This window comes from Pseudophryne corroboree, chromosome 1 (genome assembly GCF_028390025.1).
Source record: "Pseudophryne corroboree isolate aPseCor3 chromosome 1, aPseCor3.hap2, whole genome shotgun sequence".
NCBI classification, from domain to species: domain Eukaryota; kingdom Metazoa; phylum Chordata; class Amphibia; order Anura; family Myobatrachidae; genus Pseudophryne; species Pseudophryne corroboree.
In genome coordinates, this window is record NC_086444.1 from 597,137,384 (window position 1) to 597,156,687 (window position 19,304).

The 19,304-nt window shown below is 40.7% G+C and overlaps 1 protein-coding gene across 1 annotated transcript in view; it reads right to left on the bottom strand.

The window, feature by feature from the left end:
• Positions 1-12,400: 12,400 nt before the first annotated feature.
• The window catches only part of DIRAS1 (DIRAS family GTPase 1), a 93,457-nt gene continuing 86,553 nt past the window's right edge, over positions 12,401-19,304 (bottom strand). The window contains exon 2 of the mRNA XM_063914285.1: positions 12,401-15,099. Coding sequence (XP_063770355.1) covers positions 14,484-15,080 — 597 coding nt within the window. The 5' untranslated portion in view covers positions 15,081-15,099 and the 3' untranslated portion in view covers positions 12,401-14,483. The remainder of the gene's footprint in view (positions 15,100-19,304) is intronic.

The window sequence follows — 19,304 nt, forward strand, 5'->3', positions numbered from 1 at the left end:
TTTTTTCACTCCCAATGTTACTTTGCACCTAATTGAATTCCCCCCGAAGTCTGCAACCAGGATCTGGAAATTGGGCACTGGGCATAGGCACCAAAACTTAATGACTTTCAAAGTTTAATTTCTCTCAGCATCTCTTAATTCCTCCAAGCTGAAAGCAATTCCTCCTTTCATTGCTGGCTCCCATAGATGTTCTTGCAGCTCATTGCACTGTTTAGAACTGGAGAAGCATACTGGAATACCAGATACATTTCCAGTTGCACTGTGTCACAACTGGTGTGCATACTTGAGTATAATAAAGAAGGAAGAAGGTTGGAGAGGTGGATAGCAACATGATATGCATAGATTGACTACCGTCTCTCAGCAGGGTGATTATTTCCTCTCCTATGGTACAATATTCATAGGCCGTGCTATTCCCAATAGGCAGTTCGTACCTTAGTCTGACATTGTTGTTTTCTGTGCTTTAATCTGTGCTGGACTGTGTAAAAAAGGGACCACAAGGGGAATGCAATGGTAGGGGCCCACTTAAGGGAGGTGGCGCAAAGCTGAATTGGTGTGACCAACTGACTGAACAGGTGTGGCAGACTGCGTTGCAATACCTGCCATATATTGCAGTGAGCATTGCAGTGTCCACAATATAATTCAGTGAACACTGCAGTGACCACCTTATAATTAAGAGAGTGTCACAGTGACTGCCATATAATACTGAGAATGTTGCAGTAACTGCCATATAATACGGGAAGTGTTGAAAAGCTCACCATATAATGCAGAGACTAGTAACCCATATATAACAGAGATAATAGCTAATACTTGCAGAGTACAGTGCAGGGCATGATCCAGAGCAGCTTTTAGACAATGGGGTCGATTCAATTCGGCAACAGTTGAATAGCGCCGGGAGTTTGCTCCCGACGCTATTCAATTCAGCTCCAGTTAAGTCGGCGATGGCCCGTTCTCGCCGACTTAACAGGTGTTTTGTCGGGAGAACGGGCATTCTCCGACTTAACTACCCACGGCGATGCTGATTCCCGACAGAATCAGCCTTGCGCCGGCTGCGCGGCAGCACTTTTGTCGGGTTTCTTCTCTCATCCCCCGGGGATGAGAGAAGAATTCCTGACAGTTGAGGGTCAGTCGTCGCTGTATTGAATAGCGCCGGAAGCAAACTCCCAGCGCTATTCAACTGTTGCCGAATTGAATCGACCCCAATGTCAATAGATGTTCAGGAACTATAGACGTAGCATACACAATTAAATACGTTTTCATATAGCCTGTACAGATGGATAGCATAGAGCTATATGAAACATGTACATTCTTTTGTGTCCTGAACAACTAAGTAAAGTATATATTTGAGGTTACATTAAATAGTAGTTTTATCATTTACCAATGTCAGAGAAAAAGTACAATATAATGACTGGGGGAAATACACTTGGGCAGCTTTTGTAGTTGTACTTTGTGATAGACTATGGAATATATTTTTACAGGTATACTTAAAACATCATTATTTTTTTTAAGGTAGTGCCATTGCATTTTTTTTTTCATTATGTTCCAATACAAATAGCCTAGTCAACCACATCCAGAATAAAGGTGTCTTCCCACATGGAAAATTGTCCTACCAAGTTAACTGATTTTAATCAAATTGTCCTTCACTGGCCAGCTACAATGGCCAAGAATTATTCAAAGTCATTCTAATACTAATTTAAAAAAAATCCTGGCTAAACATTTAATGACCATTCTGTGTGTGCTTCTATTTTAACTTACTAATGAAGCCCCACGGAGCTTAGGGTCATGCCAAATAAATGGATCCATAAAATTATTTTGTTAATGTGTATAGACAAATCGTACACAGATTTTGTCTTTTAACAATAAGATGGAACATCTTTTGGCCAGAATCAGCATGTATATTTGGCATAGTACTTCTGCACTGGAGATTCATTCACTCCTTACACTACCTTCATCAAACGTTAACCATCTTTCATCCAGCTGGATAACCTGATGTAAAAGGAACCATTGGTTACCATGTGTAATGCAGAAGAAGAAATAAAAGAGAAGTTTGGTAAGCATCTGTTTTTCTCATAGGTTTATTTCATTACAAGATTGATAACACGCATTCCTTTTGGGATGCAGGATTAGGTTCTTTGAGGAAGACTAGGCTTAGAGCTCGCTTTGCATCTCTTATAAAAGTGTTTTATGCAACACGCATGGTGCTGTGAGCATGCTGGCTTTAGTATACAGAGGATTACAAATGAACAGTTGAAAATATTGGTTTTCTATTTAAATAACATTATTAATGTCTAATACAATGACAACTGATATCACATTGAAATCTTAGGAATACAAATGTTTTATTAGGATTTTCATAAATGAAATATGAGAACACATAACCTTGTTTTTCGTAACCTTCCATAGTAACAAGTTGATTTTAGCTATAGTCTAGGCGTAATAAAAAGTGATCACAGACTTGATAAACATTTTTCAAGATTTTTGAAGGCGTAATATAACATTATAAAAAATGGACAGAATTAGATGGCACACTGTATATATGTTCTTTAATCTACAACAAATAATGGTAACTTGTGTGATTAGCATACTGACGTTTTAATAGATTTACGAGTTTTAAATATAATGTCCATTTGCAAGCGAGCAGTGCATTACAAAGTTGTGCACCTGCTTTTGTTCTGCAAATTCCCAACTTCATGCCCCACCAAGCTATAATGTTCCTTTGTGTTTTGTCATATAGCCCTGCACATTGTGTACTGCACATTCCCATGTGAACCGAGTTACAAAAAGCCAGGCCATTAATATACTTTGCTGACCTTTCCCGTCTTTAAACTCTTCCTAGTAGTTATTATTAATCTTTATTATATAGTGTCAACATATTACACATCGCTTTATAGAAATCTATTTCAAAACTGCTCATTTGGCCATTATACTGGTAATAACTATATTAAATGAATGCATTGGGCAATTCAGCACAAGCAGCCATTCACAGATTAACTTGCTGCTGGGCTGTGCCTCCCAGCTAAGGATAAAATAGCCCCTGAAATATATTGTGCTGCCAACAACAAATGTACAATTAGTAGAAGACATCAAAAACGGATTACTAATAATTTATCTGTAAGAATATATGACCGAAGACTGAGTTTTTCTCAGTAAATAGGTGTAGATCTTATAGATTGGGATCTTAATGGCAGGTACAGTGAATGAGAGAATTATGCACATTTACTTTTGCTGCTATAAATGTTTGTTTTCCCTGGTAGATACAAACGGAACTGGCATCAAATCATAAATGTTGATTAACAAAAGTGCAAAATATACTTTGTCACATACAAAATAATTTATGTATTTTACAGTGTGTGGTGTAGTAAACATATATTTTCTATACACATGTCCTGGCTGTTGTATCTGATATTTTACTGCTTGACTAATATATTATTACATTTTATATATTGGGGCTATTATTCCACACTTAAAAGTTGTACCACTAGCTCTTCCTACTATTTCGGGCTTGTTTTCACTTTGGGATTTATACATTGTATATTGTTGCTAAGCATAAAAATAGTTTGCAAAATGTAATAGGGATCCATCCCCCATGACCACCAAAATAAATGGTTCAGAGCATGTATGCATCAGAACCATTTAGAAAAGAGGCAATTAATATCACTGATCCCTGTGACCAGCCTAATTAAACACCATTGCTCTATTCTCCTTGAATATGGGTCAGCGTTATGACCAAATATAGACCAAAAATGCAGTATATTATGTTTAGTTGTGGGGATCCTTATAATCAGTGATCCCTATTGCTACTTGTATATTTGAAACTTTATTCATAAATTCATCGACATGAAACCATGGATAAATCTCAGTGTGTACAAGCCCTGAGTGGTAGAGGCACAATGGAGTATAAACATTGATAATGTACTACACTATCCACATGTTGTAGCCAATTTGATATTAGACAATGTACAACTAAAAATAGCAGTATTTTCTATTTTACCGACTATATTTTATCTCAACTGGCTTTGTGATGCTAAAACATATGTATGAGTAAAAGGCCAATATTCGTTGTCAATTCCTATTAAAGGGAATCTCCTGTGGGACTAGACTATTCTAAGCCATAAAGGAGCCTCAGATGACATCAATGAATGCAACAGAGAATTGTTACTGTCAATATATTTTGTCACATAAAAAGTATTATACTGTTAGTTAGATCTGCTGTAATAACAGATCTACAATTAAAAGATAGACAGTCAATAGGTCAACCAAAAACTGGTCAACATGCAAAGAGTCAACAGGGTCAAAATGTCAACAGGGTCAAAATATCAACAATGGAAAAGTTAGACAGTAGAAAAGGTTGACAGGTACAAAAGGTCAACATGAATGGGGTGACACAAAAATGGTCAACACAAGTATTTTTGTCATTTTACATGTTTCACCATATCTGAGCCAAATTAGTGGAAACGTGTACCCTCGCAGTTTTGTTTTGTTCGCCATGCTTCGGGCAGCTTACTATTCCCAATTGTAGATGGTAAATGATGAAAAAGTAAAAAATAAAATAAAACTTTTGTTGATCATATGTGTGTGTAGACCACTGTCACATCAACCTTTTAAATCTGTTGACCTTAAGCACTGTCTTCCTTTTACTTGTTGATCTTTTGACCCGTCAACCTGTTGTATGCCGACCATTTGGGGTTGACCTATTGACTATCTTTTTTCTGTAGATCATTCAACCGGATACCCTCTGTTTTAACATTTCATGATAATTAATGTGTTTTGGTTCGGCCCCCATCCCTCCTGTGTTTCTACTTTTTGTATCTTCCCTTTCCTTCCTACCACTATTTATGCTACCTTGAAAACCTTGAATAAAATATATTTTTAAAAAAGAATTTTTAATTTTTTTTATTTTCTTTGGTCCGACTCATTTTGCTAGACACTGCTTCATGTGGAAAGTCAAAACAATCAGCATGTGATTTATTATATTATGTTTGGCATGTTAGCAAATAAAATCAACAAATCTTAATAAATGTACATATCTGTGGTGGTCAGCTACCTGCACCAATTGAACCCATTTGGTCTGGTGCTTTGGCTTCATAGACAAGCCATACAGTAAATATAGGACAGAATAAACACTACTGAGTAAGGCAATATTGCCGAGCACACGGTACCTTGGAAAGAATTTTACCATTTATAATGGGATCATAGAAATAAAGTCTACATTGTTAGATCATTGGCTGGTATTCTAAAGGCAGTTCCACACTGGACAATATTTTAAGTTATTGATAATTTTCACCCTTCTGAGCGACATCGTTTACAATATTGCCCAGTGTGGCTGGTGCAAATAATGAACAATCAGCGCTCGTGCCGGCTGTCATGGAGGTAGTATGTCGTCTGTCCCTGCAGTTCAATTCTGGCTATATTACTGACGACATGGTGCATATCATTCAATCGTTCATGAAATCACTCAGTGTGGCCGCTCTATCTTGTTCATTATCATTCATCCGGGAGTCGGGGAAGTTCAAGGGAAAACAATGAACGATATCGTTATTCATGTCGCCTAGTGTGGCACTGCCTTAACTACTCAGTTGCCATGGCAGGTAGATTTTGGCCATCAGTATAAATTTAAATATTCCAAGTAACAGTATCACCCAGTTGTTTGAAAGTATAAATTAATAAAAGGAAAAAATGTACATCTAGCAAATACCATTCTTGACTTCCTATTAATGTTATTGGGAGTGTTTGTGCTTTAATGGTAGTTTGCACAAATGTGGCATAAAGAATGAATAATTTACAGTAAAAATTTATATTTTAAAACTTTCGCCGCTGAGGGTTTTCCAACCCTTGTGCTGAGGTTTTTTTTTCCACGTTTCGGCTCGTCACATTCCCACATCAATATCAATGATTTGTTAATTTTTTTAATGTGGTATCCATACAAATTATATATTGTTATTTCCAGAAGTCTTTTTAATTTTCAGAAAATATCATTAGACTTTTTACTCATTCTAACATGTCAAAACAAATTTAAATGGGCTAAAAAGTGGGGGGTTTTAATTGAAATTTCACGAAAGGGAACCAAAAGAAAATGTTTCCATCTTATAAAAACCAAAAAGAAGTACACTGTAGTTCTTGTTTTAAACAGGATACTATGGGATAAATTTACTAAGATGGGAATTCTATTTAAGATGGGATGTTGCCTATTGCAACCAATCAGATTCTAAATGTCATTTATCTTCCTTCTAGAAAATTATTCCTGGAATCTGATTGGTTGCTATGGGCAACATCCCATCTTAAATAGACTCCCATCTTAGAAAATTTACCTCTATGTGTAGGATTTGACAAAAAAAAATGTGCACTTGAAACGAAAACGCATTTTATTAAAATTTTTGTTGACAATTTTAACACTTGTACCCATGATGCAGTACATCCCGCCTCTTCTCATGTACATACTAATCGCATATGTACTTACAAATGCAATTTATATTGCAAAGGACAGCTCTCCCGATAAGATCTGTCGTTTGCGATCACTGGAATTCCGGGTTTGATGCGGCAGGCATTGCGGGTGTTGGGAGGGATCCGAATGGATTCCTCTCTGAGGGAATTGCAAAAAGAAGCTGCTACCCACCAGCTCCAAGCTCTCGAATGCATGGCATTCTGGAGCTCGGTACATTTGGAAATGCGGTAAAAACTAAGAAAACTGGGTTTTGAGGGGTTTTATCGCATTTAACGCTTAAATACATCACTCCCTTACTATGTGTAGAAAGAATATAGTAGCCCACACTAAATGAGGGACTTTTTTTTATTTCATTTGACACAAGATGGGGTATATATGCGCTTTAGATGCCCCCATCTGTGGAATTACTTTTTGTGTGTACTGTTTCAGTTATTGTCTGGTGATCAACAGACAATAACTACTAAGGGGGGCACATCATTTGAATGAGGGGTCTCCCCTAATTCAAGACAGGGTGCCCCATGTGTGTGTGAGCCAAAATGGAGGAGATACCCTTCTTCCATCTATGGAAAACTATTTATTTTTCATAGCGCTGGGCGATATTGTCGGGGGATCTGATGATCACCACATAATAGCAGCTAAGAGGGCCACATCATTTGGAAGAGGGGACTCCCCTCTTTCACATGTTAGTAACTCCACATTTACAGGTGTAATTATGAGTGTGATAAGGCATGTAGTGTCTCTGACCCATATATGGAATACATACGTTTTCTGTAGCACAGGGTAATATTGTCTGGTGATCAGCAGACACCAGACAATAGCTACTAGTGGCACAAATAATTTGAAGTGGTAACTCTTGGTGCAGCTGTAACTATGGGGCTGATCCTATTTATGGAAAACCTAAAGGTAATTTGCCTGGTGATCACAAGCGAACATGATACAGTAAATACTAATGGGCCCCAATGTTTGAAGGAGGGGATCACCTTCTTTCTAACTAGTTGTAGCCAGGTAGGGGAAGATGTCTGGTCTTGTGATCACCAGACATTAACCGTTATGTGGGCACACCATTTGAAATACGGGACTCCCCTATTTCATATGAAGGTACAATATATTTCCATGTTATATGGGGGTAGGTAGAAAGACTTAAAGTTCCTCCCACCATTATTTTCATTCTGTTTTCAAAGCAGGGCTGCCGGTGCACGCAGCACATCTGAATTGAACACTGGCCGCTGCAATGAGTTTCCAGTGGTCTCCTGGACTAATGGGGACAAGATAAGTGATTGGGGGTGGGGGGTAGCACTACTCCAGCAGCTACAGAGGGTGAGTGGGGCTCATCTTCGCAGTCTAGCTTATACCGGGAGGACGAGCCCCACTTGTCCTCTGCAGCTTAGGGGTTAATATTGTTTTGCATATTGTTCTGCTACTCAATACTCAATGAGGTCAATCAAATTACATGCAGTTCCCCTGGGTGCGAGTTAGTGCAGCAACAGCGTCAGCTAGACTCATACAAAACTGCTCGAAGCAGCATAAAATTGTGCTAATTAAGCAAAATTGTGTGAATTCAGCATCAAATTGGGCTGCGATTCGTGCTAGATGTGGTGCTGTTGCTGGCGTTTTAATGCACCCTTCGATCGATATTGGATTGACCCCTTAATGTGTTTTTACATATTTATACCATTAATGAAAGTTACTCTGGGTGTAGAGCTGTAAGTCAATTCTAAATAATACAGTTTTTGTTTTTCAGCATGTTATCTAAACAACCCAGACCATGTACACCTATATATTATTGCTTTGTACTGTCCACTTAGCATTTGTGTCTGCTCAAAATTGAAAAAAGTTATCTTTAAACCAAGTCATCAAAGTTTACATTGGTAAAACACAATAGCTTAGATTATGAAAAAAAGCCAGTTAAATGAGTAAAGATTTCATGCCCATCTAACTTTTCCGTTGTGTCTATGATCCACCACTTACTTTTTATTTCACTCCCCATATAACTTTGTACTGTATAAGAGACACTGTATATATTAGAAAATATAAATCAATTTCTATTATTTGTTACTGTATCCAGTATCTATGATATATTGCTGTTCGTTCCCAATTGTAGTAGTCATTATTCATTTATATTTCATGTAAAGTCATTACATTAATTCCTGACTATGGAGTAGATGTAAAAATCCTTCTAAAGAGGACACAGTGAGACGTTGCTCATAGTAACCAATCACCTTCTAGCTATCATTTATCAAGTTATTTGTATAAAAAGATAGGAATAAACTGACTGGTTGCTAAGGGAAACTCTATCTGTCCTATTCAAAGGATTAATGCATCTCCCCCTTTAACCTTGTAAGTACAGGAGAATTTGGTTTCTCTCTGCATTGATACATATGGTAGGCTCTATAAATAAGTGTGTTTGATATCTGTGTCTAAGATCATTTATGTTTGGCTCCTTTTTCTAGCAACATGTACTTGTCCTGTCTCTGTAGACACCTGTGCTTGATTTCTGTCTCTGTGGACATGTATCCTTGGTTCCTATCTCTATAGACACCTGTGCTTGAGACCTGTCTTCATGGACGCATATCTCTGGCTCTTGTCTCGGCAGACATGTATACTTTTTCCTTTACAGACAAATATCCTTAGGTACTCTACTTAAGGACACATATCCCTGGTTCTTTTCTCTGTAAACATGTATACTTAGTTCCTTATAGACACATATTGTTGGGTCCTGTCTATGGACATGTACAGTATACCTAATCCCTGTCCGTATAGACTTGTATACGTGGTTTTGTGTCCACAGAAACATGGGGGCTTATGCAGAGTTTGGAGAAATTATTTTAAAAAAAGGAGCAAAAAAAGTGTAATTTGCTTCTGGAACAATCCTAGCTACAATGTGAGGGGTTCCAATTTTGTTTTTGCATGCAGAGAAAATACTGTCTGCTTTTGCATGTAGTGTACAAATACTGCTCAGCATTGCTTTTATGCTGAAATTTAGAAAGTTGAAGATAGGACACACCCTTTCCTAACTAAATCTATCTGCATATTATAAATCTGCCCCACCTGCAATGCAACATGGATTTGCTCCAACTCTGTATAAGCCCCATTGTCTCAGTATCTCTGTGGACACAAAGCTGCTATTGCTTTGTCTATGTATTATTGGGACTTACCTACATTATATAGACGGGATGCAGTTAGGTTGCCAGCAGTCGGGATCCTGGAAGGTCAGGACACCGAACAGGGGCTATTCTACTCGTGAGTGTCCACGACACCCATAGAGTGGGAATAGAACCTGTGGCGAGCGCCGCGAGCCACGGAGCCCGCAGTGTGGTGAGCGCAGCGAGCCAACAAGGGGACACTATGCACTTGCCATGCTGCCGGCATATGGGCGGCCGTGATGCCGTTGTCGGTATACTGATGGCCGGTATCCCGGCCGCCGGTATATCATACTGATACCTATAAAGACATATATCCATGTTGCCTGATTTTATTTTCACACTTATCATTGGTGTACATCTTTATGGACATGTATCTATTGGAGACATGTTTTTTACTCTTGTATATAGACGTATATACAGTAAGTCATTGGTTATTTATATTCAATGTCAGCCATGTTGGCTTATTTTCTGTAATTTTTCTTTTGTGTTCTTAAGTTCTCTTTGCCGAAACAATCTAGTTTTGGATAGACTGTTCCCCAATGTAGTGCTTTCTACATGAGACAAAATGAGAAAAACAGCAGAACTGATTTTAAAGAACAAAATCACCCCATAAAACTAAACAGTCTACTATTTTGGTATTATAAATAATTTCTTGTGCTTTAACATTTGTGTTGTTTATTTGATAGAATCTTGTGCTCTTTTACCATTTTACTGTACTTTGCACTTCGTGTTTCAACACTGAATTGATTACTACTAATACTGGCAAAAACCTGTGGTTTCATTTATCAATGAGTAATAAAACTCATTGTGAATGATAAAACTGTTTGCATATGATAAATGGTGTTCCAGCCAATCAGCCCCTGTCAAATGTTTGAAAGATGACAGTTGGGAGCTGATTGGCTGAAGCACCATTTATCATAAAAAATTTTTTTATCATTCACAAATAAGTTTTATCACTCGTTGATAAATGAGCCCCCTAGTCTATTTGCTGCTTCTGAGTTATTAACTTATGAAGTGAATGTCTCCAGTGATTCCGGAACACATTCTTGCAAAGCTTTTAGACGTAGGTTCATAGACATACAGTACAGTCATAAAGGCTTGAAAGGCATGTTTCTGTAGAAGGAATTTTTTTTTTTTTACTTTTTCAACCATCCAAAAATTGTACCCTACTACTCATTTTGTGCTATATATTTGGACATGACTATGTACATTGTGCTTGTTAACACAATTATATGGGCCTGAGGTTTTGCTCTTTCGTGTGATTTAGGAAACAAAGCAAATAGAATTCTAGCCTTTTGTACCTTGTATACTGTGTTTTTTCCAAGCGAATATTATATATATATATATATACTATTAAATGCATATTACAAGACAACTACATTGTTATGACAGATAAAATGCTACAGGAAGTGTATGGCTCCATATACTTGATGATCAATTACTATACTGTAGGTTAATGTTTAGGCACCCCTGGTCAAACTGCATGTTCACTAAGGGCCTGATTCAGAGCTAAACGCAATTTGGCCACGCTTCTCCAAAATAATTGGCAATGTCCGCCTGTATTCAGAGTTGCCCACGACACACTTATCCTACCTGCATCCAATTACACTCACTGTGCTGTAAGCGGAGAAGCGTGTGAGATGTGTACAACTCATAGTTCCTCAAAGCTGCGTATGCAGGCTCCGCAAAGCAGATGCGTTTAGCTCTGAATCATGCGTTACATGTCTAAGAGGAAAGAAATGAACACAACCTCTGCAGGGTCATGTAAACATGACTTGTTTCTGTACATTACTCGTTTAGCTCTCAATTATGCTTAGATGCTCATGCATGCACTGCATGTTTGGGATCTCCACACAGATGTTCTGAAATAGCATGCCTAAGAACTTTAAAAGCCATTTCAAAGCTTGAATCTATTGCCTCAAATTATTTCATGGATAATTTTATATACTGTATATGAAATTATTATGGATTGCTGTCATCCTGAAATATCCAACATCTTTTCGCTTCTTCACTAACTCTTGAGAATTTAGGGCAGTTATTCAGACCTGATCGCTCGCTAGCGTTTTTTGCAGCGCTGCAATCAGGTCAGAACTGCGAATGCATATGCACTGCAATGCGCATGTGCGTCACACGCCAACAAAGCGGATCATTGCTGTGTGATGGGTTTTACGAAGAATCCATTCGCACAGCCTATCGCAAGGAGATTGACAGGAAGAGGGAATTTGTGGGTGACAACTGACAGTTTTCAGGGAGTGGTTGGAAAAGCACAGGCGTGTCCAAGCATTTGCAGGGCGGGTGTCTGACGTCAATTCCGGTCCCGGACAGACTGAAGTGATCGCAGCGGCTGAGTAAGTCCTGGGCTACTCAGAAACGGGATCCGGTCTGAAGATCGACAGTGTCTAGGTCGACAATGTTTAGGTCGACCACTATAGGTCGACAGTCACTAGGTCGACATGGATGGAAGGTCGTCAGGGTTTCTAGGTCGACATGTGCTAGGTCGACAGGTCTAAAGGTCGACATGAGTTTTTCAGATTTTTTTATTTTTTTTGGATTTTTTCATACTTAACGATCCACGTGGACTACGATTGGAACGGTAAAGTGTGCCGAGCGAAGCGGTAGCGGAGCGAAGGCACTATGCCCGAAGCATGGCGAGCAAAGCGAGCCATGCGAGGGGACGCGGTGCACTAATTTGGGATCCCGGTCACTCTACAAAGACAACGACACCAAAAAAAAAAAAAAATCCTCATGTCGACCTTTAGACCTGTCGACCTAGCACATGTCGACCTTCCATCCATGTCGACCTAGTGACTGTCGACCTATAGTGGTCGACCTAAACATTGTCGACCTAGATACTGTCGATAAAACGAACCACACCCCTCAGAAACTGCACAAGATCTTTTTGTACCGCTCGGCTGCACATGCGATCGCACGCTTGCACAGCTAAAATACACTCCCCGGTGGGCGGCAACTATCCTTCTGCAGGTCTTCGTAATGATTGGTCACTGGCCATTCATCACTGGGTATGAGCAGTTCTGTCATAGCTTTTCTTTTCATAACTTTCTTTCACTTAAATAGTCGTTCTTTACTCAGATTTCTTAATGTCTCTACTTGAGGAAATGCCAACATGTTTATACCTTCTCAAACACGTAAAAATACCCATGGTTGTTAGTAAGCAGAATGTTCGAAGATACTTTTTATTTAGGCCTTATTTTAATGTTAGGCCTTATTTTAATGTATGGCCTAAAAATCAATCAAGTTTTTAAGAATTAAAAACATATTAATGAATCAATTGGAAAGGCTCCCAAATAGTTTAATTTCTTTTTTTTTATTTCAGTCTGTATCCCAATTTGTAGTTGTGCATTATAACCTGCATAAACATCTTATGTTTATGCGTTGGACCCTGTAGAGGTTGTTATTTCTTCTCATTTACACATTCACATTATGTCAAATTTAGCAACAAACAATATCATATAATCTTGCCAGGAATTGTACAGCTTTAAACACAGGGTTTTCTTTCATTTGACTTACCATGACCTCTTGTTAGCTTACAGAATGCAAAGAATCGTATAAGAATGATATCCTGGGCTACAATACATGTATGTATGTATGTATGTATGTATGTATGTATGTATTTATGTATGTATGTATGTATGTATGTATGTTTCTTGGTGTCTCTATTGTAGGTCAGTGATGTCCATGTTTCTTACAGGAAATTATGCATATAAGTTATAGATATATGTTGTGGGTGGCATTTCACTAAAACAATTACATCACACAATACTGTGTTTAAGGGGTCTGAAGGTAGGTAGGTGCCATAGCAAGCCATAGAGGGCCATGTCTGGAAAACACACTGCTGCTTTTACCTTTCTGGATATTGAGATTGAAAATAAATTCCACACAACATAATGGATAATAGTAGCTGTCTACTGGTGTGTGTGTGTGTGTGTGTGTGTGTGTGTGTGTGTGTGTGTGTGTGTGTGTGTGTGTGTGTGTGTGTGTGTGTATATATATATATATCTATCCTGTATTATGGAGGATGTGTTATTCAGAGTGTAAGTGGCATTATATGTTTATATATTTATTATATAGTTATATCTCCTATTTATACAGTCAACCTCTGTGTAGAATTGAAAAATGATTATGTACTTCTAATCTGTAAATTCCTGGGCTATTAAAATCCATGCTACACCACATTATGCTCATCCAATGATTACCACAGCCCCACACACATCTTCTCTTGAACTGCACTTCTTTTAGTTTACGATGTGAACCGTATAATGCTTCAGAATCCGGGTGTGGAGCAGGTACATTCATTTTTCAAATCCTCTCTAAAGTTGTAGTTTTTTTTACTCCCTTGTTTTTGGGACACCTCTGCCAGAACTGTACTTCTTTGCTGTGGAAGCTGTTGCTGTACTCTGTTGTGTTTGTGCTGCTTGCCACATCTCATTTTTGACCAGGGCACAATCACCAGCCATTTTCTCCCGATACATGACCCTTTCATAGGAACTGAGGGAATTCTACATTTACATTTTTCATCATACAGCTAATAGTCAGCCGTGATCTGGTAGGCGGATCATTTCTGTTATATCAGCATGATGAAGCAGAACAGATGTTTTCACAGTACCAATGTCTTTTTTTTAACTAAAATAAAATTGGAGAAAAACTGTATTCTTCTGTCAGATTTTACCTCCATTAAAAATAAAACGCATGACATTTGGACATACTGTAAAGCAAAACCTGCAGTTGCTGCCCAATGAATGTGCAAGGCGGTGTCTGTATGCCTGTGCAGTCACAGTGTTAGAATGCAGCAAGTGACATGAATCATCTCTTTAAAAGCAAAGAAACTCTGGCATAACTGTGCATATGAATGTATGAAATGGATGCACCAGTATTCTGATTGCTTACATGAGACTGCATTTCCCTTTTATTTTGTCTGCTCTCTTCTGCTTGCTGGACCTTTTGCCATCAATATTAAGACTCATGTTCCTCCTTTTCTCCAAATTTAGTAGCTCTTGGAAAAGTTCCTTCACATTGTAATTCATCTTGGCTGAAGTCTCCATGAAGGCACATTTCCATTCTTTGGCTAATGCCTCCACTTCTTTTGAATCCACTTCACGTTGTGTTTCGTCACACTTGTTTCCCACTAACATAACCGGAATACTCTCTATGTTCCCTTTGATTTGCAGAATCTGCTGATAGATTGGCTTCAGCTCCTCAATAGACTGTTTGCTGGTGACGGAGAACACCAGAATGAAGGCATGGCCCTTGGAAATGGAGAGTCGCTGCATGGCTGGAAACTGGTGGCTTCCGGTTGTGTCCGTAATCTGCAGGGTGCAGACACTTTTGTCACAGCTGATTACCTGTCGATATGTATCCTCAATGGTGGGAATATATGTGTCTCGAAATGTCCCCTTTACAAAACGTAGGACCAAAGAGCTCTTTCCAACACCTCCTGCGCCAAACACAACCACTCGATAATCGTTACTTTGTTCTGGCATTTTAATAGCTTGTTGAGTCCTAGAAAAAGAGGTAAAAAACACAATCACATATACTGCAATAGTAAAAGATAAGGAGATTTACGGTAGACTTACCATGGTTAAATCTTTCTGTGAGGTACACTGGATTCCACAGGGAATACATCGGGGGTGTACAGTTGGATCTTGATCCGATGCACCAACAGGCTAAAGCTTTGACTGTTCCCAGGATGCATTGCACCGCCTCCTCTATAACCCCGCCTCCAGGCACTGTGAGCTCAGTTTCGTTAACCAGTCCAATGCAGTAGCAGGTAAAAGAGACGGTAGATGCTAGTCACATAGAACCACATTTTCACAACAAGGAGAAGGGACTAGCGGCTAATGCCACACCAACCCAAAGAAGCTAAGTGCGTCAGGGTGGGCGCACTGTGGAATCCAGCGTACCTCGCAGAAAGAGATTTAACCATGGTAAATCTACCATAAATCTCCTTTTCTGCAGCGGCGTACACTGGGATTAACAGGGAATACATTGGGGATGTCCTAAAGCAGTCCCTCATGGGAGGGGATGCACCGTAGTGGGCACTAGAACCCGGTGTCCAAAGGAAGCATCCTGGGAGGCGGAAGCATCAAAGGCATAGAACCTGATGAACATGTTCACTGAGGACCATGTAGCCACCTTGCACAATTGTTCAGTGGACATGCCTCGGCGGGCCGCTCAAGTAGGTTCAACAGACCGAGTAGAATGGGCTTTAATAGCAGCAGGAGCTGGAAGACCAGCCTGTGCATAGGCTTGTGCAATCACCATTCTAATCCATCTGGCCAAGGTTTGCTTATTAGCAGGCAAGCCATGTTTGTGAAAACCAAAAAGTACAAAAAGGGTATCTGTACTCCTGAGGTAGGCAATCCTCTCTACGTAAATATGGAGAGCCCGTGCCACATCCAAAGACCGCTCTTTGGAGGACAAACCAGAAGAGATAAAGGTGGGAACCACAATCTCTTGGTTAAGATGAAAAGATGATACCACTTTAGGTAGATAACCAGGGCGAGTTCGAAGAACTGCCCGGTCCTGGTGAAAAATCAGAAAGGGTGGACAACAGGACAAAGCGCCTAGCAGAGACAATAGCCAGTAAAAACACGACCTTAAGCGTAAGGCATTTAAGGTCTACAGACTCAAGAGGTTCAAATGGAGACTCTTGTAGGGCATTTAAGACAACAGACAGATCCCATTGAGCCACAGGAGGGACATAGGTAGGCTGAATCCGTAAAAAGCCCTGAGTGAAAATATGAACGTCAAGAATAGATGCAATTTTCCTTTGAAACCACACTTACAAGGCAGATATATGAACCTTGAGGGAGGCCAGACGAAGGCCCAAATCTAGGCCTTGTTGCAGAAAAGCCAAAAGCCTAGAAGTTCTGAATGAATAGGCATCATAATTCTTATCAGCACACCATGTGAAGTAAGAGTACCAGACCCTATAATAAATCCGTGCAGAAGCCAGTTTGCGGGCCTTCAACATAGTTTGAATAACCGCCTCAGAGAATCCCTTGGCCCTCAGGAGTGAAGCTTCAAGAGCTACACCGTCAAAGCCAGCCTGGCTGGGTATGGATAGACACAAGGGCCCTGAATGAGGAGATCTGGGTGTTGAGGAAGTAGAAGAGGATGCTCTATTGATAGACCCTGCAGGTGAGAACCAATGCCGTCTGGGACATGCTGGAGCGACTAGAAGTAGTATTCCTCTTTCTTGCTTGAACTTCCGTAGTACCCTGGGCAGGAGTGACACTGGAAGGAACATGTATGGCAGCCGAAAGTTCCATGGAAATGCCAGTGCGTCCACGAACGCTGCTTGAGGATCCCTTGTCCTTGATCCGAGGATCGGAACCTTGTGATTGTGTTGAGACGCCATAAGGTCTACATCTGGTAGGCCCCTCTTGTCCACTAGGAGTTGAAAGACTTCTGGATGAAGACTCCACTCTCCGGTGTGAACGTCCTGATGATTGAGGAAATCTGCTTCCCAGTTGCGGACTCCGGGGATGAACATTGCCAATATTGCTGGCAGATGGCGTTCCGCCCAACGGAGGATTTTTGATATGGCTTTGAGTGCCAATGATTTATGTACGCCACCATGGTGGCGTTGTCTGATTGTACTTGAACAGGCCTATTCTATACTAGGGGCAGGGCCAGTGTCAACGCATTGAACACTGCCCGCAATTCCAGAATGTTTATCGGGAGGAGAGACTTCTCCCTGGTCCACCGACCCTAGAGAGAGTGGTGCTCCAACACCGCGCCCCAACCCCGCAGACTGGCATCCGTTGTCAGGAGGACCCAGTTGGAGATCCAGAAGGGACAGCCCCTGCTCAACTGTTGGTCCTGTAGCCACCAGCTTAGTGACAGACGAACCTCCGGAGTCAAGATCAATTTGAGACTTGATCTGATGAGGCAGGCCGTCCCACTTGGAAAGGATTAACCTCTGCAGAGGGTGGAAATGAAATTGAGCATACTCTACCATGTTGAAAGCCGACACCATGAGGACTAGTACGTGCATCACCGAGTGTATCGACACTCTTCGGAGAGAGAGGAAATATCTGATCCTGTCCTGAAGTTTTGGGATTTTCTCTGGAGGCAGAAACAATCATTGGTTGTGTGTGTCCAGTAGTGCCCCCAGGTGCACCATGCGCCGAGCAGTGACTAGCGAGGACTTTTTTCAATTGATGAGCCACCCGTGGGCTTGTAGGAATTGGACCGTCAGTTCCAATGACTGGGGAGAACCTCTTGGGAGTTTGCCAGGATCAGCAAGTCGTCCAGATACGGCAGGATCCTGATTCCCTGACGGCGGAGAAGAGCCGTCATCACGGCCATGACCTTCGTGAAGATCCGAGGGGCCGTGGCCAATGCAAAAGGCAGTGCCTGGAATTGATAATGTAGGTTGCCAATAGCAAACCGCAGATATTGCTGATGCGACATGGCAATAGGTATGTGCAGGTAAGCATCCTGTATGTCCAGGGATACCATATAGTCTTCGGGTTTCATGGTCAGCAATATAGAGCGCAGAGTTTCCATATGGAATTTGGATACTCTCACAAACTTGTTCAAGGGTTTGAGGTTCAGTATTGGCTGGAAAGACCCATTTGGCTTCGGAACTAGAAACAGGGTCGAATAGTATCCCCTGCCTCTCTGAGACAGAGGTACCGGCACTACCACTCCTGTATCCAGGAGGGATTGTACAACCAAGTGTAGAGCTTGCAGGTGTCCATTTTTCAAGGCTGATCAAAGTCCCTTTTTCAAGGCTGATACAGCCTTGAAAAAGGGACTTTAGTGTCCCGAAACGCGTCGGCACCTGCTTTCCAGTACTTTCCTGTGCTTCTGGACATCCTTGACTGTGAAAGGGACCACTGGGGAACACGCCTGACGGAGCCACATGATGGGTATTGTTCCCAGGAAATACCTTGCATTCATAACACCTGCAGCTTCAATTATCATCTTGGTAGGACTCTGTTTCCCATGTTGGGTTCTGTTTTTGTCTCACTTTTAATCATTGTGTAGTATTAAAATTCATATTTTATTCACATCAAGCCGGTACATTACATTTTATTGAGAAAATAGAAGTTTCCGCAAAAAGTGTAGCATTGGATTAGCACTAAGTGGGTGGAGTCACTTTACCAACTTTTGTGCATTTTTACCGTTTGGAGTTTGTAGGGACCTCCCAGTCTACCCCCAGGCCTGCATAAATCATTACAGCGCAACCATCCACCTCTATTCTTCCTTTTTTGTTCAGTTACAATCTTGTTCAGATCCTCCCCAAATAGGTTGTGTCCCTTAAAAGGGAGCACCTCCAAGGTCTTTTTGGAGTCCAGGTCCACCTTCAAGGACCTCAACCACATAATTCGACAAGCCAGGATAGAAGTAGTAGATGCCTTGGCCGCCATTACACCTGCATAAGAGGCCGTCTCCTGAATATAGTGGGAGGCTGTGGTAATATAAGACAGATATTGTCTGGCAGTGTCAGAAAAATCCTGAGGCAGCTCATCCTCAATTGCCTGAACCCATGCTTCAATTCCTTTCGCTGCCCAATAGGCTGCCATAGTGGGTCTATGTACCGCACCAGTAAGAGAGTAAAAAGGCTTCAGGCATCCCTCCACACGCTTATCCGTCGGTTCCTTCAGTGAAGTGACAGTGGTGACAGGCAGAGTAGATGACACCACAAGACGGGCGACATGAGAGTCCACCGGTGGTGGAGTTTCCCACTTGTT